At 41.1% G+C, this 22,806-nt stretch overlaps 2 protein-coding genes across 9 annotated transcripts in view; both read right to left on the bottom strand.

Annotated features, from left to right (window-relative positions):
• Positions 1 to 12,987, bottom strand: part of Znf143 (zinc finger protein 143) — a 36,434-nt gene extending 23,447 nt beyond the window's left edge. The window contains exons 1-5 of one of the 7 annotated variants that reach the window (XM_076940748.1): positions 9,747 to 11,736; positions 7,512 to 7,723; positions 1,458 to 1,576; positions 1,053 to 1,145; positions 18 to 101 (exon numbers count right to left, since the gene is read on the bottom strand). In XM_076940748.1, the coding sequence (XP_076796863.1) occupies positions 18 to 101; positions 1,053 to 1,145; positions 1,458 to 1,569 (289 nt within the window). In that variant the 5' untranslated portion in view covers positions 1,570 to 1,576; positions 7,512 to 7,723; positions 9,747 to 11,736. Of the gene's footprint in view, positions 1 to 17; positions 102 to 1,052; positions 1,146 to 1,457; positions 1,577 to 3,454; positions 4,642 to 7,511; positions 7,724 to 9,746; positions 11,738 to 12,883 lie in introns of those variants that run through there. The other 6 variants (XM_034524335.2, XM_034524326.2, XM_076940729.1 and 3 more) reach the window with 6 other exon arrangements.
• Positions 12,988 to 17,976: 4,989 nt separating this feature from the next.
• The window catches only part of Ipo7 (importin 7), a 37,421-nt gene continuing 32,591 nt past the window's right edge, over positions 17,977 to 22,806 (bottom strand). The window contains exons 23-25 of one of the 2 annotated variants that reach the window (XM_034498086.2): positions 22,545 to 22,751; positions 20,506 to 20,622; positions 17,977 to 19,850 (exon numbers count right to left, since the gene is read on the bottom strand). In XM_034498086.2, coding sequence (XP_034353977.1) covers positions 19,753 to 19,850; positions 20,506 to 20,622; positions 22,545 to 22,751 — 422 coding nt within the window. In that variant the 3' untranslated portion in view covers positions 17,977 to 19,752. The remainder of the gene's footprint in view (positions 19,851 to 20,505; positions 20,623 to 22,544; positions 22,752 to 22,806) is intronic. The other variant, XM_034498095.2, reaches the window with a different exon arrangement.

Raw genomic sequence — 22,806 nt, 5'->3', positions numbered from 1 at the left:
GTGTCTTAAATACTTACTACTTTTAGGTATGGGGACATGTTGAACATAGGCAGCAGAACCATCTTCCAACTGAATGACCTGGCCATCAATGAGTCTCCCGTCTGGAACAAAACATTTAAGCCAATAATTTAGCAGCAAATAACTAAATGAATAAATAAATAAATCTAAAACTTTATACAATTTCAAAATGATATCAACTATAAAAACATACACTACGTAAGCTCATGTTCATCTTGCTTCTTCCCTCTATGTTCTGAGGCAATTCAATATCATATCCAGTGATCCTACAGAAAGCAGAAAATCCTCCCTCAGACATCCTTCCTCCCTCCAATTTTCAATCAGATAAATTCAAGAGGAAGAGTGGCTCAGCACAGTAACTACACGCATTGAACCTCTGTGCACCTCTCAGAACCACTTGGTACCAATGACTCTGACTATGGGGAAGCTGAACACATGTATCAGTCAATGTATGTGAATCCAGTTGACATTCTCAGTCCTAGGAGCTATGTCTACCTTTGTCTACATATATATGTACACGGATGTCAGTTTTCCTTTTTTTTTTTTTGTTTTTTGTTTTTTCGAGACAGGGTTTCTCTGTGTAGCCCTGGCTGTCCTAGAACTCACTCTGTAGATCAGGCTAGCCTCGAACTCAGAAATCCACCTGCCTCTGCCTCCCAAGTGCTGGGATTAAAGGTGAGCGCCACCACTGTCCAGCTGGACCATTTCTTGAAGCAAACTAAACACCAATTCAGAGACAATCCCATTTTAAGAAAACCAATAAAAGAAAACAAAACAAGCAAATGTCTTTGCATGTTTTATAAACACATTAAATTACAATCTAGAGTTAAAAAAAAAAACCCAAATGTCTTACTCTCCCTCTCTTTCAGTCCCATAGTATCTTCCAGTTATTTCAAACCCAAATGTAAATTAAATTGAAACAACTTCAAGACTCATACGCAACAGAGCATTTTTAGGACACTGAAATGAGCATCTGGTTGGTGAGGGTTCTGAGTCGCTGGCATTAACCGCTTGGCCACACACGGTACACTCACCTTTAGAATTATGCTGAATGTAAGCAGTAGAGCCATCTGCCAGTGTCACAGCTTGTAAACTCACACCTTCCATATTCTCTAAATTGTCACCATCTATGAGAAAACAAAGTTATTTAGACACCTATATATGTACATGTTAATGACATTAAATTCTTTTCTATAAAATAAAAACTAGGGAAAAAGAAAGCTATTTAACTCTTAAAGACACTCAAGTAGAATCCTTTTTAAAGAATTTACAAAAAAAATTTTTTTTATCTAGCCAAATTGAAAATGTCAGAGAATGGGAGGGGTCTGGATATCATCAAGACACACTGGATACATGTATGGGATTCTTTTAAAAAGTAACAATAATAACCAAGATCTTTAATTGAAACCTCCATGATTCTCTGAAGCAAGATCCCTTACCTGCCACGGTTACTGCCTCTGTCAGGCACAGGGTAACATGTTGGGCCTCCATTCCTCCTCCAGGAAATTCTGTCATTCCCTGAGAATCCCGATTTATTTGCGCTAACAACATTTTCTACCTTGAAGAAAAATATGAGTGCTTGAGAAGAAGGCACGGTGCACATGAAATCCAAGCTGAGACAGCTCAGTAGGTAAAGGCACTTATATTCAAGTCTGATGACCTGAGTTTCATCCCCAGAATTCCCTTAGTAGAAAGAGAACAGGCTCCTGCAAGCCATCCACAGGTAAACACTAGCGAGCTGATTTAACACACTATGATGGTTTATATGGGATTTGGGCCAGGGAGTGGCACTATTAGGAAGTGTGGCCTTGTTGGAGTAGGTGTGTCACTGTGGGTGTGGGCTTTAAGACCCTCATCCTAATCCCAGAATTTGGGAGGCAGAGGCAGGCAGATTTCTGAGTTCGAGGCCAACCTGGTCTACAGAGTGAGTTCCAGGACAGCCAGGGCTATACAGAGAAAGCCTATCTTGCAAAAACAAACAAACAAACAAACAAACAAACAAAAAACCGACCCTCATCCTAGCTGCCTGGAAGTAAGTATTCTGGTAGCAGTCTTTAGATGAAGATGGTAATGGATTGAACCTCTGAACACTCGAGTAAGCCAGGCCCAATTAAATGTTGTCGTTATGAGAGTTGCCTTGGTTGTGGTGTCTGTTCACAGACATCCTAAGACAGAAGTTAATACTAGGGACTGGGGTATTGCTGTGATAGGCTTGACCATGCTTTTTTTTTTCTGGAAGAATGTGGATTTGGGGACTTTGGATTTGGAAAGTCATGGAATGTTTTAAATGGGGGCTTAGTGGGCCATCCTAGTAGGAATATGAAAGACTTTGTTGCTGAGAATAATTTGAACTGTGCAAACCTGACCCAAGAGGTTCAGAGGAGAATTTCAGTATGTGGCATAGAAACTGTTTTTGTGGTATTTTGGTGAAGAATGTAGCTACTTTTGCCCTTGTCTGCCTGAGGTTAAGGTGGAGGGCAAACAAAGTCTCAAAAGAGACCAGCAGAGACTCTGTTCTCTGGCTAAGTCTCAAAAAGAATTTTTTTTTTTTTTTTTTTTGCTTTTTTGAGACAGGGTTTCTCTGTATAGCCCTGGCTGTCCTGGAACTCACTCTGTAGACCAGGCTGGCCTCAAACTCAGAAATCTGCCTGCCTCTGCCTCCCAAGTGCTGGGATTAAAGGCGTGCGCCACCACTGCCCGGCTCTCAAAAAGAATTTTAAACAAGCAAAGCAAGCAGAGAAAGGACAAATATAAAATATATGTTTTGAATTTTAAAGGGGAACCAGGAAGTGAAATGGAGCTGAATCCTAAGTTCTTGGAGATAACAGATTTAAGGGATTTGGGGGTAAGATCCCATCCAGCTAAATTTAGATCCAGGCATGGTGGTACACACCTTTAATTCCAGAAGACAAAGACAAACAGATCTCTAGCCTGGGACAAAGCAGGTTCTAGGTGAAGAAAAGCTTAAATTCAGGTATGGTGGTATATACCTTTAACCCCACCCAGTATTACAGGAGACAGCCATGCAGATCTCTGAGTTCAAGGTCAATCTACAGAGCAAGTTCCAGGACAGCCAAGCTTAAGCAGTGAGGGAGTTGGAAAACAGAAAGCTGGTAATAAAATAAAGGGGTCAAGTTCCAGCCCCAGCAAGCATCAGAGCATGGCAGCTTTGGCCATGTGGCTCTGCTTTAGAGTGAAAACTAGAAGGGAGTACTGGGACAATTGATGCTGGTTAGCTGGAGCTGAGAAATTGTCGGTCGGTGATTAAGGAGAGACCAGCATGGGGGCTGGAGAGATGGCTCATCCGTTAAAAGCATTGACTGCTTTTCCAGGGGTCCTCAATTCAAGTCCCAGCAACCACATGGTGGCTCACAACCATCTGTAGTGGAATCCGATGCCCTCTTCTGGTGCACAAAGACAGTGACAGTGTACTTACATAGCCAAGGTTGTACCTCGTGCTGCAGCTGTACTTGGTAATATATAAGAGTCACCCAGGCTGTTTTGAAGGCATGATGGCATCATGAAGAGCAGCTGAGGTTGGCACTGTGAGAGTCTATGGAAGGCCACTGGTGACGGTGCAGCCACAGTTGCAGTTGATGGCCCAGGACTGAAGGGGTCATGCAAAGGATTTGAGTCTTGGCACCATGAAGAGAGCCTATGAGAGGCTATTGGTGAAGCCTAGTGTAGTGGAAGACCCCAGTGTGTTGGAGATGCCAGTACCATGGGATGATCACCAAGAACAGCAACAGCAGTGGAGTGATTAACCTGAGCTTAGCCTGATACAGAGGGCAGAGCTGGAGAAGTGACACTAGTCCTCTGGAGGAGCCCAGAAGATCATGTGTGGATCCCAAACATTGGGACAATAAGCTGTAACATTGAAGTTGCCTTGGAGACCCCAAGATTTTCTAGATGCCAGAGCCATAGGATATCTGCTGAGGAAAGCTGCTAACAGGGAGTGGAACCAGTCCAGGTAAAAGAAGCTTGTTTCTCTCAACAAAGATGTAAAAGGAGTTGGAGACATTTTGACATCAGACACCGAGATCCAGAGTTTGGAGTTTGCCCAGATGGTTGCCTGTCATGCTTTGAGGATTATAGGTATGGCTCCCATAAACTCCTGTGTTTGAAGAAGCCTATGGGGGCCAGGGAGTGGAATGTGATGGTTTGTATATGTTTTGGCCAGGGAGTAGCACTATTAGGAGGTGTGGCCTTGTTGGAGTAGGTGTGTCACAGTGGGCTTGGGCTATAATACCCTAGTCCTAGCTACCTGGAAGTCAGTCTTCCACTAGCAGCCTTCAGATGAAGTTCCTCCTGTACTGTGCCTGCCTAGATGTTGCCATGTTCCCACCTTGATGATAATGAACCTGTAAGCCAGCCCCAATTAAATGTTGTCCTTTATAAGACATGCCTTGGTCATGGTGTCTGTTCACAGCAGTAAAACCCCAAGACATATACAAATACAAAATCTTGGCCAGGTGTGGTGGCATACACATGCCTTTAATCCCAGAATTTAGGAGGCAGAGGCAGGAAGATCTCTGTGAGTTAGAGGCCAGCCTGGTCTACAGAGAGAGCTCTAGGACAGCCAGGGCTACATAGCAAAACCCTGTTTCAGAAAAACAAAACAAAACAAACTAAAACCCCAAAAGGATCAGCCTAGTCTAAATAATGAGTCTGCCTTTGGAGGTGGCTGCTAACTCTAACTCCATATTATGGATGAACTCTGATGAAACCCAAGATGAAGTTTATTCAGTATCAGTCTGACAAACAAGTCAAAATAAAGCATAACCCAGAGGTTACTGACAGGAGCTTGTGGTGAAGATTCAAGGACTAGACCCTGATTGACCAATATTGGTAATGAGAGTCCTGAGTATACAAAGTGAATGCTGTCCTATGGTTTCTGATACATGATGAATTTTAACTGTGCTGAAACCACTCACAATGTTTCCTCCTCAAAGACATTCTGGAAAGAGTGTCCTAGCTGGTCATTAGAACCACCAATTTTAACAGGCTGACCAGCAAAGAAAATGAATAGACAGTTCACATACACATTTTCTTCTGAAACAAAACCACACACAGGAAGAAAGAAAGAAAGAAAGAAAGAAAGAAAGAAAGAAAGAAAGAAAGAAAGAAAGAAAGAAAGAGGGGCCTAGAGAAATGGCTCAATGGTTAAGAGCACTGATTACTCTTCCAGAGGTCATGAGTTCAATTTCCAGCAACCACATGGTGGCTCACAACTATCTGTAATGGGATCTGATGCGTTCTTCTGGTGTGTCTGAAAACAGTGACAGTGGATATATATAAATCAAACAAATAAATCTTTGAAAAAAAGAGAGAGGAGAGAGAGAGAGAAAGAGAGAGAAAGACTAAGAAAGCAAAGAACAAATTAGAAATATCCCATATCTTTTTAATGCAACTTTTTTTTTGGAAATCCGGGGCCTTATACAACATTCTGGTCAAGAGTTCTACTCCAGCCCTGTCTCTTATAATTCAAGAAAAAGTCTGGTGGTTTCAGCATACACCTTTAATCCCAGCACTTGGATGGAGTTTGAGGGCAGCCTGGTCTATAGAGTGAGTTCCAGGACAGCCAGAGCTACACAGAGAAACCCTGTCCTGGAAACAAAAGTAGAACAAAACAAAACCCCCAAAAGATTCAAGAAAAAGTTAATAGAACAGCTGGATGGGCTCCAGGGTTTGGACTACCTTGAATTCCTTTGAAATCAAATATATTCTGTTTTTTCTCTGAATGAACACATCTCATTACACACACACACACACACACACACACACACACACACACACTTAGGCTGACAATTCATCTTTATGCTTTGATAGGTTTGTTATCTGGACTTGTCTATTTCCAATACTTCCAAGATATACAGAGTAAAAATTATCAAGCCATCTGTGACTAAGGTTTTATTTATACGAGTTCACTGTAGCTGTCTTCAGACACACCAGAAGAGGGCATGAGATCCCATTACAGATGGTTGTGAGCCACCATGTGGTTGCTGAGAATTGAACCCAGGACCTCTGGAAGAGCAGTCAGTGCTCTTAACCCCTGAATCATCTCTCCAGCCCCTAAGTTTTTTCTTAATGATACAACAGGGCAGTCATGAACTGGCATGATTTTTATCCTTCTGTTTCTTTATCAGGTCTACAGAGATGGCTCATCCATTAAGAGTGCATACTGCTCTTGCAGAAGATCTGGGTTCAGTTGCTAGTACCCATAGGGCATCTCACAACTACCTGTAGTTCCAGTTCTAGGGGGATAAAACACTTTATGGCACCAGCACACATGCTGTACATATAGGCAAAAAAAATCCCTCATACATTAAAAAAAATTAAATAAAACGTCTGGGCACTGGTGGCACATACTTTTAGTTCCAGCACTTGGGAAGTAGAGGCAGATAGAGACAGGTAGATCTCTGAATTTGAGGCCAGCTTGGCTACACAGTGAGTTCAAGACAGCCAGGGCTACACACAGAGAAAACCTGTCTCACAAAAGGAAAAAAAAATCTTTAAAAAAAATATTTTATTTTTCATTGCTTCTTACTATAATTACTACAATAATCTTTTAACCTTTCTGTGTTCATTCAGCTGTTCCCTCATCCTTCTGGTCCAACTCCCTCTTTTCCTTTGAGACAGGGTCTCTCTATACAGCTGTGGTTGTCTTCAAACTCATTGTGTTGACCAGGCTGGCACTGAACTTACAGAGGCCTGCCTGCCTCTACTTCCTGGTGCTGGAATAAAGGAGTGAGTGTGACATGGTGCCCAGCATTATTGTTTTCCATACCACTACACATTTTTCTTATGATATTGCAATATAATTTTAAAATTAAGAAAAACGATTCTCAATAGATTAACAAATCTAATTCTTTCTCTTTCTATTCTATACTGCTTGCTATGAATATACATACTTGTGTTTTAGTGGTATAATTAGAGACAACAATGTATTCACCTGTTTCCAAGTAAACTATATAAGGGTATTTCTTTTGTGTTTGGTGCTGAAGCCTTCCAGGGCCTTAGGCATGCTAGATAACTGCTGTTTGGTTGAGCTATATTCCCCAGCCCAGTTTCTTCTTTTTTCTTTTGTTTTGATTTGTTTGTTTAGTTCCGGAACTCATTCTATAGACTAGTCTGGCCTTAAATCCACCTGCCTCTGTCTCCAGAGTACTGGGATTAAGGGCATGTACCTCCATGCCTGGCCCAATTTCTATTAAACTACATAAATGATCATTAAAATTATAGTCTCCAGCATTTTTCACTTCTGTAAATCCTTATGAGACCAAAGGTATTCATAATTATCATTCTTTGTTCACATAAAAAATTTGGGGGGGGGGGGAATGTTACTGTTTCAGCCAATTAAGAGCTGAGGGTATAAATTCCAGGTGACTAAATGCTTAATACACACACTGTCTTAGTCAGGGTTTACAGCTGTGAGCAGACATTGTGACCAAGGCAACTCTTATAAGGACAACATTTAATTGGGGCTGGCTTACAGTTTGAGAGGTTCAGTCCATTATCATCAAGGCAGGAACAAGACAGCATCCAGGCAGACACGGTGCAGGAGGAGCTGAGAGATTCTCCATCTTCATCTGAAGGCTGCTAGCAGAATACTCCCTTCCAGGCAGGTAGGATGAGGGTCTTAAAGTCCACACCCAGAGTGACACACCTACTCCAACAGGGCCACACTTTCTAATAGTGCCACTCCCTGGGCAGAGCATATACAAACCATCACACACACCATCCTGGGTTTAGTCCCTGGCACTAAACAAGACAAATTCTTTTCCTTATAAGCCATTTAGCATTTTTCTTATTATGTACTAGGCACACATTGTTTTCTCATTAAAAATAATCATTTAGGACCAGTGATGGCTTATTCGATGCCTGCCATCAAAACTGACAATTTGAGTTTAATTCCTGGGACCCATATGGTAGCAGAGAACCAATTTCTCTGACCGTCCCACAAGTGCAATGACATGTCACATACACACATTTTCCCTCTCTCTCTTTCAGAGAACAAATTAATTAAATATGCTGCCAGGATTTAAAAGGAACACATTTACAGCTATTAAATGTGCTGTTAAGAATCCAAGTAGACAGTCCAGGCTGCACTTGAACCTAAATAAAGACCTTCCTGCCTGACTCCCAAGAGCTGCTCCAGCTGGATTACATGTTCCAGGCTGGATTATGCGGGCCCCCACCCCCAATGTTTTTAAAGACAGCATCTCATAGAGCCTATGCTGGTCTAGAACTTGTTATACAGCCAAGAATGACCTTGATTGAATTTCTGGTTCTCCTGCTCTACTCCTTTAGTGCAGGTATGAAACACCACATAGGGTTTATTCACTGGTAGATGAAACCAGGGCCTCCCATGCTGGGGGAGCACTCTAGCAACTCAGGGGCTGGGGGAAGGGTTTTAATAGAGTCTGTAAACACATTCTAGGGGTTGGGGATTTAGCTCTGTGGTAGAGCAAGCACAAGGCCCTCAGCTCTGAAACAGAACAAAACACCATTCTAGTTTATGTTCCTCTAAAGAAAAGAAAAAACTCAGAATCCATACAATGAAATCTTAGAATCCCTTCAGAAATAACCATCGCGACCCCCATGCCCCACGCTCCCCATCATACTGCTTGCAGAATTAACCCCAATCAGAAGTAGCTCTATCTGGCTCCTTACCTGCCCTTGTAATTTTTTTTTTTTTTAAAGAGTTACAGGATAGAGAACCCAAGGTTTCACACACACTACCCGAGTGCTTTACCACCAGCATCTCCAGCAACCTTCATTTCTAAGAAACTCATTCCAGGGCCAGATGAAATTGAAAACTGAACACTAAAGTATAATGTGGAGGTAAAAAAAAAAAAAAAGAAAAGAAAAGAAAAATCACACTGTAACTGGACAACTTGCACTAATTATTAAAAAGACAAATGAGGGCCAGAGAGAAGGCTCAGTCATTAAGAGTACATACTACCTTGGCAAAGTTCAACTGGCAGCATCCACATCAGGCAACTTCAACTGCTTGTAATTACAGCTCCAGAGAATCTGATGCCTCTGGCCTCATGAACACTACTCATACACAGACTGGTCAACAAAAACATAAAATGTTTCTTTTTCTCTTTTTTTTAAGACACAGTCTCACTCCTTTAATCCCAGCACTTGGGAGGCACAGGCAGGCAAATTTCTAAGTTCGAGGACAGCCTGGTCTACAGAGTGAGTTCCAGGACAGCCAGGGCTACACAGAGAAACCTTGTCTCAAAAAAAAAAAAAAAAAAAAAAAAAAAACAGAAAAAAAAACCCAAAACAAAAAACCAGTCTCACTATGCAACCTTGATTGGCCTAAACAAGAGATCTGCTGCCCTCTGTCTCTCAGGTACTGGAATTAAAGATGTGTACCATCATGTCCATCAATAAAATAAACACAAAGATGTTCGACCATATGATTCTAATATTTATTAAACACTCCAGAGGGTCTGTGAGGTGGCTCAGCAGATGCCAGGAATGATCCAATGCCTAGTTCCTGCAGAGGGGAAGGAGAAAGACTCCCCCAAGTTATCCTCTAACCCCTGCACAGGCACTGCAGCAAGTGTGTGGCCACCTTCAAATTAATAAATTATAATGAAAATCTTTAAAACACTTGTATAAGTGTGTACAGTTCAATGAAGCACTATTTGCAATAGCAAAAAATGATCAACAATTTAAAAACCCATCAAGAAGACATTAAATATCCTACTCACAAATAAAATGTGAAGACAGTAGAAAGAAACCAATGCTCAGGACAGTTGGTTCCAGCTCCTGGCTTCCATCTGCAAGACCCTGGCTTTGACTTCCAGCCAGCAATACGAAAGAGACATCTACATAACATGGTGAGACGTATGTACAAGATGTGCAGTGAAGAAAAAAAGCAAACGGCAGAAGAGTATTCCTGGTGTGATTCCACTCAGGTTTTTAAAACTGTATGTAATAACAAAGCGTGCATGTAGGGACGGGAAGGGCTAGAGATAAATGTGGAGAGACTAGATTTCCAATATCCCATCCTAACACCCTGCAAGAGGAGCCAATATAAGTGGTCTACCACTGACCTATATACAGCCAAGCCTAAAAAACATATTCCAATTCCTGGGTCCCACATGCTAGGAGAAACTGACTTCCACAACTTGTCCTTTGACACAGGAACATCCAAACTTACTCTCCCTTCCTTCTTTCTCACATACTTGCACATATGTGTGGCCACACTTTTACATAGATATAGGATACAAATGAATATTTCTCCAAAAGATAGACAAATAGTCAACAGACAAATGTACAACAAATGATGAATTTCACTAACAATCAGAGAAATACAAACAAAACCCACAAGAGATGCCACCACTTCATATTCAATAGGATGTCTATGACAACATAGAATGTCACTGTGTATGGTGGAAGCCAAATGGTGAGGCAAGACGGTAAGTTTAAGCACAGCCTGTACTACATAACACAATCCTGTCTCAAACAGAACAGAACAAAGCAGAAGACTAGTAAGAACTGGGAAAGAAGGCTGAGCATAATCCCAGCACTTGGGAGGCAGAGGCAAGAGGATCTCAGTGAGTTCAAGGTCAGCTTGTTCTACAAAGCAGGACAGCTATGACTAAATAGAGGTATCTTCTGCCTAAAATAATAAATAAATAAAAATAAATATTGCCAAAGATTGAAGAAATCAAAAATTATGAAATCCAGGCTGGCCTTGAACCTGCAGCAATCACCCTTCTGCTAACCATGTGCTGGGATTACAGACGGGTGCCCCCGGCTGTGAACAAAGTTCCATTAGGATATTACACTTGAGACAGAAAACCCTGTCTAGAGGGTCAGTACAATGACTTATGAGTGAAGGCACTTGCTTCCAGACCTTAGCTCCCTGGGACCTACATGGTGGAGGGAAACAATACCCTCCAGCAAGATGTCCCTGACCTCCATATGTACATTATGGCATGCGTGCGCATGTTTGTGCACACCCACACACACACACCAAGAAAATGAAAAAAATTAATGTAGGTAGCTGGAGAGATGGCTCAGTGGTTAAGATCACTGGCTGCTATTCCAAATGATCTGAGTTTGGTTCCCCAAACTAACATGGAGGCTCACAATCACTTTAACTCCAGTTCCAGGAGACCTGACACCTTCTTCTGGCCTCCCTGGGCACCGGGGCAAGTATTTAGTTTTTTTCATTATGAGACAAGGTTTGTCTGTGTAGCTCTACTTGGCTACCTTGAAATTCCATCTGTAGTGCCTCCTGAGTGCTGGGATAAAAGTCATATTAAAGGCATATACCACCTCCATAGGCTAATTTTTTTTTCCCCTTTCATGAGACTACCTCCAGTGTGACTGACCGACTGGCCTCGAATTAAGTATACAGCCCAAAATTACTCAACTCCTGATCTTCCTGTCTCTACTCTCATATGTTAAAAGTATAGGTATGCATTAGCATGGTGAGATAATCCGCAGTTTTAAGGCCTGAATGTAAGGCCTTGTACCTGGTAGGTAAGCATTCCACCATTGCTACATCCTCAACCTGCTCCACTTGGGACAGGACCTCAATTCTAGGTAACTCAGGCTGCCTTTAAACTCAATCTGTAGTGGAGCCAGGCCTTGAATTTGTAACTTCTCCTATTTTTGACTTGATAGCTTAGATTTCAAAGCTGAACTACTAGACTTAGTTTGGATTGTTTTAGAAAGTGAATTTGAAGGTGTGTGAAGTCTATTTAAAAAAAAAAAAAAAGCTGTTATTCATATACTTGTTTTGAGATCAGGAACTCAGTGTATAGCTAGCTGTAAATATGCAATTTCCTCTAGCCTCATACTCCGAGACTGCTGGGATTATAGACAGAGCCACCATGCCCAGATAAAACAAATCAAAATAAACAAAGGGGAAGAGAATACTAAATCTCCAAATACTCAAAATATCAGGGTAAGATTTATGCTTCTTATTGATGTTTTGTGACCTTAATACTTCACAATGAATTTAACATATACTTAGAATGAAGAAAGTGTTAAAATGTTACACAGGTTTTTGCCAACTAGACTAGAATGCATCTTTCCTAGCAAAATTAAGGACCAAACTGAAGACAATCTGAAACGTGCAATTTCTCACATTTCCAACCGAATATGCCAGATGAATTGAGTATTTCAAAAGCGAAGGCAGAGCTTGATTCTAAACAAATAGATGGGCAATGGTATTTATTTCTATTTATAAAAAGTTCCTTTAATGAAAGGGATAAAGTTAAAAGAGTCCCATTATAAATTCCAAGAGACTATTTTTGAATAATCGATGTTAGGCCTTACAGAGTTTTGAAGAAAAACTGTGAAAACGAATATATGTGCCTATGATCAGACTAGGAAGAAACCCGGGTGCGATGTGCAGGCGGTGTCCCCAGCCACAGGGCCCGCGCCCCTGTAGGGGCCTGCTGTGAACCGGGGCCCGGAGGCTCAGCCCGACAAGCTTCGCCACCGAGCGAATGCCAGGGGACTCGCTCTGCGCGAAGGTCAGGTCGAGCAAAGCCGCCCGGCTCCCGAGAGCTCCACCCTCCCCTCTTACTCTCCCTCCCCTCAGCGGCCCCCTAAGGGGACAGGCGGGGCGCTCCGTGAAGGGGGGGTGGGGTGGCGTCTTTGGAGAGAAAAGCTCCGCCGCCCTAGAGTGGCGGCCTCGGGTTATTAATAAACTCCACTTCTGCCCGGGCTCCGCTACGAAGGCGGCCGTAGGATCGGCCAGGCCTAAGGACCGGCATGAGCAGCTGGAAGTAGAGCCCGGGCCCAAGTGGGCCCGCGCCGCCGCGCTGAGGGCGGCGGCCGGGCGGAGAATAATGCACACTGGGTAAAAACACATTTATATACGAACCTCCGAGAAAATTTTCCAACAATTCCTTCGTCCGACCACCATGCACCAGGACAGGAAACAGCCGCCCGGCCCCCAGGCCCCGCAACCCGCATAGCAATTCTGAGTCCCGCCCCTAGCCTCCATTGGGCTGTCATTACGTCACTCACTGGAAGACTTTTCCTCTCGATTGGTCCAAATTTAGCTGATGGGTAGGAAACCGCCACTAACCATGCCTACTTCTTCTACGTCATTGTAGCCTGGCCTTCCTACCCGCGCCTGAGTGGCTGGCGTCAGGCACAGAATCAAAGCTTCTGTGCCTGACTGGTTGGCAGAACTGCTCATCCCAGACCACTGACGAGTGAATTATGCCGATTCTGGGGCCCCAGCGGGAGGCGCCATTTTGTAGCGAGGGAGGGAGGTTCGTCCTTTTGATTGCCCGGGAGGGAAATAGGGTGATGGGCGCCATTTTCCCTACAGGGCCGATGTGAAGAATGTGGAGCTCCCGGTGGGCCCGCCGGAGCGTGTATCGGAGACCGGATGGGCCTTGCCTTGCTATTGACGAATGCTATTTCATTGGAAGGGAAGATGAAGTCAAGAGTAGGGCAGCACGAGGGGCCCACGCACTCCCTGGGGGCTCTCGGAGCCGGCTGAGGCCTTCACTTTGGGGCTCTGTGTACTTAGAGCAGCTGATGCCGGAGACTGGGTTTGGAACCTGCCTACCCTTCACCAATCTACCGCACGGCTATGCCTTTGGAAGTTGAGCTTTATGCTCCTGCAGAAATTAGGCGTAACGAGTTTCCGCTGGGAGGCAAAGTGAATGCTCTAGTGTGTCGGTGGACTTGTGGGTCGCTCCGTTTCTTTGCATGCGCTTTTTCCCTGTTGTGTGGAACTGAAGGATGAAAGCCATCTGTTGGGTTCTTTAACCTATTGAGACATTAGTTGTGGCGTGTGTGGTATGTTTTTTGGTGCTCTCGGTCCAACTCTTTATTTAAGCCATTTCAAGTAGGAGGCATTTCAGAGATAAGCGTGCAGAATCGCAATTAAATAGAGTTGCCAATAGGATAGGGAGGGGGATCGGCATTAGCAGTCACTTGCATTTCAGATGATGTCATAGATAAAATAAGTCGAAAAATAGCTAGGAGTTTGTAACTGAATCTAGTCGGAAGCTATAGTATTACCTAGTCTTGCCCTCAACCCATCTGAGACTGAAGTTTGCAGTGTAGTCCAGGAGGCTGTGAATTTGGCGGGAGATTATCTCGATTGAATTTCCAGAGTGCTAAGAGTAGTCTATGCCACAACATCAGGCCCAATAAATTGCAATTTTAAAATGTTAATCTGACAAGGGCATAGTTACATAATTGGTGCTCAAAGGCAATTTGAAGGGTAACAGGACCTAGAAAATAACATTCTCCAGACAGTTTGGCTGTCTGGCCTCATATTTGCTATGTATAGAGCAATGACATGATCCACCGGCCAAAATGGCAATGACAGGTACATGTCACTACTACTTTGGTACTCTTGGAACTTTCTACCTCCACATGGCCAGTAATGGGATTATAGTTATGTGCTACCATCTCTGGTTCAGAACAATATTAATATTCTTAGGAACAATGGTTTTGTAAGGCCCACTAGAAAAAGAACTCACGATCCGTGGAGAACTGCAAACGCACCCCAAATCACTCACGAGAAACACAACTTGATGCAAATTGCAAGAGGTTTACTGGCTAGCCAGGGCTGTCTTCCCTTCAAGCCCGCGCAGGGGCCGAGAGATTCTGCAGCCCCGAACAAAAGAAGTTTACAACTTTTAAGGGGGAATCTACAAACCAGGTGGGGGTGGAGTTAGGGAAGGGGGAAGGCTGAGAGTGGAGTTAGGGAAGGGGGAAGGAGGGGGAACAGGTCACTAGGTCATCGATACATTTGATCTCAAATTCCTAAGATGGATGGTGTGTCACTTTATAATTGGCTATTATGAACTAGTTTCACACTATATATCATGAGCTCCAGTTCAAGGGGGTCAGGCTTATCTCAAACTTTTAGCATCCTGGCACCAACTGTCTCAGGGCTGTTAGTTCAAAGCGTGGCCAGGCTAATCTCGGGCCCATAGCATCCTAACACCATGAATCTTAAGGTTTGTTTAGTTAGGGCCATCTGTTCAAATGGTCAGCTAATTTCCTGGGACTGAGGCAACCCAGTGTTTGACTTACAGGTTTTTATGTCTTTGCTTTTAAGAGTAGGGTTCAGGGGAATCAACTTATGATTTTTCTATCTTTCAGTTTAACCTTCCTAATGCATATGTCACCACCGTCTGTCTTGTACCTGGGTTTAATACCCAAGAACACAAAATGAATCTGGGAAATATACTTGGGCCCTTGAAAAATAGGTTATGACAAAGATTTCATTTTACGCTTCAGTGCTCCATCTACATATACAACTGCATGCCAGGAGAGGGCATCAGATCCCATTATAGATCGTTTCGACCTACCGTGAGGTTGTGTATTGAGTTTAGAATCTCTGGAACCACCGAGCCATTTCTCCAGTCTCAGATAGCATTTTATGATCGAAACATTTAACATCTTTCGTAATCAATTAATTTAACATCTTTTACATTACGAGTTTTAGTAAATCCTATATCCCACTTAGGAGCAGTGATTCTATAGTAACTATCTTAAGATCACAAATGTCTCTGCAAGCATGAGTATGTGCTTCTAGGGATCAAATCTGAGCACTTTAGATATGCTAGGCATAGCTGTTTTTAAATTTGTCTTGTATTGGTAATGTTTGGGTGGTGCTAGATTAAACTAAGAGCCTTCCATTACGGTTTTAATTTTGGATACCAGACCATCAGATTTGTGGTTTACTAGTATTTTCTCAGTTGCTTTTCAGGGATAATGTTTGGACTCAAATCCATTCTTTATTCAGACTAGGCAAGCACTCTTGCCACTGGAGTTATAATTTTAAGGACTTAAGGCATTACATTATTTATTTTATATTGTTGCTTTCTTTAGCAGAAGAGGGCATAAGATCCCATTACAGATGGTGGTGAGCTACCACATGATTAAGGGAATTGAACTCAGAAACTCTGGAAGATCAGTCATTGCTCTAAACCACGAAGCCATCTCCAGCACAAGGGATAACATTTTAAAAAATGATATCTTGCTTACCTCAAGTAGTCATAACCCTGTGGATATGTGAAAATTTCTTATTCACCCTTGTCTAATCTAAAATTAAGACATTTTAGGAATCTTAGGTCTATTTAGGTCATTTTGGAATATGATACATGAGCTGAGACCTAGGCCTTTGATTGTAGGCACTTGCTCTTATCGAGGCCATTTATTCTCTATGAAATGACCAGTTAATGTAGGGTTTGTTTCTCAGCAATTTGTTTTCCTCTTGAGACATGGCTTCTTTGGTGTTTAACCCTTTTCTGGCTATCGTAGAATTCATTGGATTCCTAAGGGATCCAACTGCTTCTGAGGTGATAGGACTACAGACATGTGCCACCACCACTAAATATTTTTGTTTGTTTTGGGGGTGGGGGACATTCTAGTTGGTAATATATGGTCAAACTGAACAAGTCTGAACTGAACAATTCCTGGTAGGTGTCAAAATAGTAGTTACGATTCTATCTGGAGCATATACAGATCAACTTGGAATACACTTGTGATAGGTGTGTCACTGTGGGTGTGGGCTTGAAGACCCTCATCCTAGCTGCAGGGGAGTATTCTCCTAGTAGCTTTCGGATAAAGCTCCTGCACCATGCCTGCCTGGATGCTGCCACATTCCTGCTGTGATAATAATGGACTGAACCTATAAGCCAGCACCAATTAAATATCGTTCTTATGAGAGTTGTCTTGGTTGTTGTGTGTGTGTTCACAGCAGTAAAACCCTAAGACAACACTGTCACATTATCAGATCCACATGAGACTTAAGATGAGTCAATTAAAAACGAAAAGTAATGTACATCTTTACTCTGGGAGGTAAATGCATGATGCATGTCTATGACGGTAAGCAACCTAACTCACAGAGTTCCAGTACAGTAAAACTAGCTATTACAGCTAACCAACTTCTTTAATTTTTGTTTTGTCTCAAAAGAGGGTTTCTCTGTGTAGCCCTGGCTGTCCTGGAACTCACTCTGTAGACCAGGCTGGCCTCGAACTCAGAAATCCGCCTGCCTCCGCCACCCAAGTGCTGGGATTAAAGGCGTGTGCCACTGCCCTGATAGCTGACAAACAGGCAGTATGTTCTGACCACATAGCTCCTAAATACCTTGAAGTACCGCTTATCACAACTATGTATAATTAAGCTTCCTTGCCTACATATCATACTGCACTCAAATATAGGGAGTCTATAAAGCATCACTGGTTTGCTTTAGCTGAAATTATAACCTGGATCTAACCTCTGGGAAATACTATTTGTGGTTGAGAACCTCTATTCTGGGTCTGTAGAGATAGGTCAGCTTAAAAGCTGAGGCACAAGTTCAATTCTCTCCACAAAGTAGCTAGCAGCTAACCATCTAACTTGGATTCCTGAAGACTGGATACAACTTCCTGAACACTTTGGGCACCAAGCACACACACACACATACGTGTGAGTGTGTGTGTGTGTGTGTGTGTGTGTGTGTGTGTGTGTGTGTGTGTGTGTATAGCAAAACACCCACATATTGTAAAAAACCTGAGGCTTGAGAAATGGCTTGCTTAGTGGTTAAGAGAACAAATTGTACTTTTTGACAAGGCCTGGAGTTTGATTCCTGGCACAGGCTTTCAATCCTGTATTAGGGAGGCATAAAGTTCAAGGCCTTGTCTTCAAAGTTCCAAGGAGCTAGAGCTACATGGCATCTTCTAGAAACTTGAAATTTTAGGTATGCCTACTGTATTGTAATTATCCATTCTAACTATAGAACATCAAATTAAAAAAAAAAAAAAAAAAAAAAACTCTGCAAATGAGTATTTTCATTGTGTATAAAACAAACTTTGGATGCAGTTTTTCAATAACAATGAGAAAAATCTGATTAATTTAAATATTAGAGAAGTCTGAGAATTTAAAAAAATAGACTGGGTACAGAAATATAAAGGAAGCCGATAATATTAATAATATTCTCCCCTCTGCACACAATATTGGATATAAATAACTACTCCATTTTTATTATATTGATTTTATAGAATATTGACATTCCCTTAAGCAAGCTAGGGTATACACTTGGTGTCCTAACTATGAGACAGGAGTAGACGCACACTTGATTACAGTTTGTACCCACACATTTAGACATTGCTTTCCTTTTGCCAACATTTTAGTTATTAAATTCAGAAATACTTTGATTCCTTCGGAGTCAAAAGAGAAAACAGTGCCAACATTATTGGCTTAAGTACTGGTACACAAGAAAAACACAACACCAAAAGGTTTTCTTAATTATGCATTTTAAATATCAATATGTGCATTTCATTTGTACAATTATAAATTGTTTTAGACAACAGTATGTAGTAGTTTTGAATCCACTGAGATGTTGCTTTCAATTTGAAATATTGTGTATACATGTATATAAAAAATAATCCAATGTATGACTCATCTGACAGATGTTTAAGATCAATAAAGTCTTATCTTTGAACATGCATTTAGGAAGAGAGGGGAGAAGCCCACCCTGCTACCCTGTTGTTGCTGGCTTTTTTCTGCAGTGGTATTGATAGTGGTTTTTAGAGGGAACCATGTGCCTTCAGTCTTCAGAGTTAGGATAAGATATCATAATCAAGATGGGAGAAGAAATGAGGAAAGGGGAGTGGGCAGATATTAATCTTAAATACATTTTGCACTCTTATCTGGTACAAGATAAAAACAGGTTAATGGGGGTAGGGATCAATTAATAATAATAAATTGCAATCAAATCAAGACATAATTGCCGAATTAAGTTCTTTTAATAGACTGCATATATAGATGTTTAGCCATACTCTAGATCAACTCTTTAAGAGTAGAATTTTATATCCAATTTACATGCTTCAGATATCACCTCTGTTTGTTACATAAGGTCTTGTATCCAAATGTCCACTTGTACACTGAGAGCTTTAAGGAACAAAAAAAGGACAGAGGGAGTTGCCATTTTTAGCAGCAATGAAACATCACTAACCCCTTTTTACATACCGAATTCAAGTCACTACCAGAGGTGAGTGCACCACAAAGTCACCAGATACAAAATTGCTAGTTCATTTTTAAATTAATAATTAAACCTGAAATTACCCCTGCCCCCACCCCATTACATCCCTTTTTATAAACAGCAAACAGTTTTGCTTTTATACATAGGCTAGCAGGCTTGTTTCAATATGAAAGTGCTAATTCATTTACAGATTTTAAAATCAGTTATGTAGTGCTACAATAAATGTCCAATCTACATAGGAACAATCTGGTGAATGAAAATGATAAAGACCGAATAAGGCTATCTGATTACCTTATCTTATTTACATATAAAGGATTCCCAATGGTAAGGAACAGACAGAAATAGGACAAATACTTAGAGGTGTAAAAATTACATCTACCTTTGAACTTTATACTGTAAATGAGACATTTTAAATAGTCCTGTAGCCCATGCCTATTTTTTTCCTCAGAAAAAGAAAAGCTGCCTTCATGACATCCCCTCATTTCAGGTTTCCACAGTGTCTCTTGAAGCTTCAGAGTCAGGATCTTACTTTCTTCAAAAAATAAAGAAAATAGCCCCCCAAGTTAACCCCTCCCCAAATCCCTCTAGTTTCTCGTCCAGTGCCAGGTTACATGATCAGCTCCCACCGCCTGGGGTTTCTGTCCTTCTATTGATCAGTTAGTAGATAACATGAACCGGTTCTGGAACCACTACTAGGAGGAACACAAGCTCTTCACTACACTCACACAGCAGGAAAGAAAGTGGAAACTCAATTCATCCCTGGTGCCGGGCCTCCAAAATTGAAAGAACTTGGCACAACTGGAGCACTGAATTTGTATCCTCCATGCTTTTCAATCATTTTGGACTCTAGGGAAAAAAAAAAAAAAAGGGGGGGGGGGGAGCAAAGCATTAACGATTATCTATCTTATGACCTTTTGGAGAAAGGATCTGGCAATACATTTACAAGGAGACTTTAACCCAATAATAGACATACAGACTACCTAAGTTAAAAATACAGAGTTCTTAGCCAATTATGATTTACTGTTTTTTTAAAAAAAAGCTTTTTAGTTTTCATAATGCAAATTAATCATTAAGAACACATCACAAAAGGAATAAATAAATCTAATGGGTGAAATGCAATTAAATCCAAAATATAAAATATATACAATGCTATGCTTGATGCTTGTTTGACTATGACTATTCAAATGGCACGTTGGATAGTGACACTTCTGGATAATGATTAGGCTGCACATTGTATATGGATGTATTTTAAATGCATGCTGAAAACTTTAAAGATGAAATATCTATGATTCTAATATATTTGGCCAAAATTTGTTAAGTATAAAATTTACATTCAACAGCATTTCTATTATCATGAACATAAGCATTTTTACTAAGCTATTTACACTGTGTGTAATCTAAGGTCATACAACAATTCAGTGTTTGCACCTCAAGCCCACATCATAACTTTAAAAAGTTATGTCATTAATTGCATCAGAAAGAGTATGGCTCATTAACATACCATGGGCTGCTCTTCTTTGGTCAGCTAGAGTTGCTATGTCCTGTAACTGTTTTCTTTGCTCTTCATTAAGACCATGAGTCAAAGCTTGATACCATACAGGATTACGATTTTGAATAGCTGTGTATGGGGGTGGGGAATGAGGAAGAGTATTAGATAATGAAAATGTTTCTGAGTTTCATCAGAGCCCCCCCTCTAACCTCCCCCCCAAACAGTTATTCTGTATAGTTCTAGATCTCTCTTTGTACATGGGGCTAACAAGAACTCAAAAAACCAACTGCCTCTTTCTACCTCCACTAGGATTAAAGGCATACACCTCAATTACCTGGCTCATCAGTTTTTATAAAAGTAAGAAAACTTGATAGACTACAGAAACAAAGTTACTCTAATTTCCATAAAAGAAATTTAAAAAATAAGTGCTTTCCAGACTCAAATCCAGGAATGGAGCTGTAACCTGATGAAAGACAATGCTTACCTAGCATGGGAAGATACCCTGTATCCAACCCTCAGGTAACAAATAAACCACACAAATATGTAAGAAAGGTGACTTTGCAGTTCAAGATGATATTGATCATAAATTTTTATTTTAAAGGTTAAACCATGGGCATTTTAATGTATATTTAAAAAAATGTCTCCAAATTGTCATAAAAATGAAGATATCATATGGCTCACAGCATCTTTAATTCCAGTTCTAAGAGATATACCTAAGCAGAAGCTCTGATCTCTATAGGTGCATATTCATGTGTTGGCACCCACAAAAGACACGTCTACAAATAATTCATAACAAAATAAAAAATAGGATGGAATAGGAAAATTGCACTTAAAAACTTATTATATGTAGGCCAGGAAATGTGCACACAGCAATTTGTAATTGGATGGTTGTATGATATGAAGCTCTGGGGATCTATGTTATATAAAGCCTGTGTTTTTTGTGAATCTTTAATTCCAGCACTTGGGAGCAAGAGGCAAGCAAATCAGAAGTGGAGGTTCATCCTCAGCATAAGGCAGAAATATAGGAGACCCTATCTCAAAAAAATGGGAAGAGGGAGAGAGAAATGAAAGAAAAAAAATCCTGGATACACAGTAATTAAGAGAAATAAGTCAGTACTTTTGAGGACTTGGGTTCCTCAGAACCTCTGTTTCCCTGAACCTATATGGTAAGAGAGATCTGAGTCACACAAGCTGTCTTTTGACCACTACTTGTAGTACACAATGGCACACAAACAAAATTTGCAATTAAAATAATCTAAACTGCTAGGGGTGTGGTGGCACAGCTAGGACAGCTAGGACTATAGAGAAGACCCTATCCCAATACACCATAGAAACAAATCAGAAAAAAAGAAAAGGGGGGAAAAAAGATTCTAAACTGATTCATTTATTATGCATTTTTTTCAAGGGAGAAGGAGGGTAATCACATCATTAGCTCTTTGCAGGGACCCTGTAACTGGCAGGGAACAGTAACAATGTGTATAAATAGTTTTCCATAATCAATTAATATAGTTTAAAAAAATTGCCATGCTTTTGTAGCCTTGCAACAAACTGTTACCAAAGTTCATGTGGCGACACTTGGTTATAATCTGCACTATGGTACACCGAAGCAAAAGAACCAAAGGTTCAAGGACAGCCTGAATTACATTTGAATGAGATGCATTATAACCCAAGGACCAGGAGATCAAATAGTTACTTATGGACTCTGAAACATCCTGCATTCACAATATACATTCTCACCATATAAATAAGTGTGTGTGTTGGGGGGGAGGGGAGAAGAGTGCCAAATACTGTAAATCAAATAAATGAGATTTTTAAGTATAAATTTTGAATTACAATGTTTTCTTATAATGCATCTTTCTAATTATAAGCTAAATGTAATAGAATAAAGGAAGAAGGCGAACATGGCCGTGTATGTTAAAGGCATTTTGGTCTACATAGGAAGTTCTGGTCCCCCAAAACAGGAAGAATTCCTCATATGTCAAAGCAAACAAATACTTTCTATCGCTTTGCTTCGCTTCTTGGAACAGACACAAGAACAGACAATGGCTTACTTTGAAATATAGCTTTAAAGATTTGATATTCATCAACAGGGTTGTCTTCATCATCGATGATTGTGGAATAGCCTTCCAGAGCAGTCTCCTCAGCATCATCTTCTTCCCAGTCTTCATCATCTCCATCTTCACCAGCTTGTTTAGCCAGAATCTCCAAATATTCCTGCCCATCTTCATCAATATCATCTTCATCACTACCCAGTTCTTCTGCCATTTAAGTTGTTTATAAACAATGAAATGATCTGTTACTCAGCAAAGTGAC

Source organism: Arvicanthis niloticus, chromosome 1 (assembly GCF_011762505.2).
Source record: "Arvicanthis niloticus isolate mArvNil1 chromosome 1, mArvNil1.pat.X, whole genome shotgun sequence".
Classification (NCBI taxonomy): domain Eukaryota; kingdom Metazoa; phylum Chordata; class Mammalia; order Rodentia; family Muridae; genus Arvicanthis; species Arvicanthis niloticus.
This window is presented reverse-complemented; position numbering and strand designations above follow the sequence as displayed.